This window comes from Neomonachus schauinslandi, chromosome 14 (genome assembly GCF_002201575.2).
Source record: "Neomonachus schauinslandi chromosome 14, ASM220157v2, whole genome shotgun sequence".
NCBI classification, from domain to species: Eukaryota; Metazoa; Chordata; class Mammalia; order Carnivora; family Phocidae; genus Neomonachus; species Neomonachus schauinslandi.
Genome location: NC_058416.1, coordinates 49,547,352 through 49,548,422, shown reverse-complemented (window position 1 = coordinate 49,548,422; position 1,071 = coordinate 49,547,352). Strand labels below are relative to the sequence as shown.

The 1,071-nt window shown below is 44.8% G+C and overlaps 1 protein-coding gene across 1 annotated transcript; it reads right to left on the bottom strand.

The window, feature by feature from the left end:
• Window positions 1-336: 336 nt before the first annotated feature.
• Window positions 337-747, bottom strand: LOC110577006 (proteolipid protein 2-like). Its single transcript, XM_044921224.1, has one exon. It carries the CDS (start codon window positions 745-747, stop codon window positions 337-339), a length of 411 nt encoding a protein of 136 aa, XP_044777159.1.
• Between the last annotated feature and the right edge of the window lie 324 nt (window positions 748-1,071).

The following is a 1,071-nucleotide window of genomic DNA, read 5'->3' as shown; positions in this document are numbered from 1 at the left end:
CTCAGCAGCAGTGATACGAGCAGGTAAAACTCTAAAAAGAAACCTCACCTTTCAGCATAGAAGAATTGGGAAAGGGGGCCTTTGTGGGGCAGAGGGCAGAGGAGCAAACCTGGAAGGAAGTGAGGCTAAGAGAATGCCTTAATACTGTGTAAGAAACTATACAGGCCCTAGTTTACTCTTGAGCTGCATGTGCACAGGACAGACCCAAAACTGCCTAGCAAAAGCTTTGAGAATTGAACTAAGAATTAAACCTCCAACCAGGTCTCACAGAGAAACAAAGGGAGTCCACCAACAAGGATCATCTGCACAGTCAGTCAGGGCTGCTGTATGTCTTTATTACCTCAAGGGGTAGGTGATGTAGGCATCATAGCCAAAGAGGCAAACAGCAACGAGGCCCAGTGCCCCTGCAATGATTATGGAGCAATTTCCTCTCTCGACAAGGACAACAATGGAGGTGATTAGGTAGAGGGTGACTGCAATGAGGGATCGGAAGAAATCAGTCCAAGGCCAGTTGATGCTTTGTATCTTGGTGGGTAGGTCACACATGTAGACGACAAAGAAGATCTCAGCAAGGATCATCTCAACCACTGACAGAGAGGAGTATCCTGGTGTTGAGAGGCTGAACCAGATTAGAATCACCAGGCACAATACAATCTCAGCAAATAGGAGAGTTCCCTTTCTGGTGCATAAGAAGTTGGTGAAGGCAGCCCAGCAGCCACGGGCTGAGAGGCGCTCAGACTCCACCATGGCGAGGCCTGGAGTTCCTGGAGACACAAAGGATCTGCACACTTGATGGAGGGTTCCAGGATGCTGCACACCCAGTCGTTTTGCTTGCTGTCTAAAAAGTGGTTTTAAAAACTTGCAGTCTGAAGCTAACTGGGTTGACCACCTGCTAAAACAGTAATGATGATGATGATTATGATGATGATGATAATAATAATAATAATAATAATAATATCCCTTAGAGAATTTTAACAGGATTCATATCTACTCAATTTAATATTCAAAAAGCCCAGAATACAATCCAAAATTACCTGATAAGCAAAGAACCAAGAAATGTGGTTCTTTGGG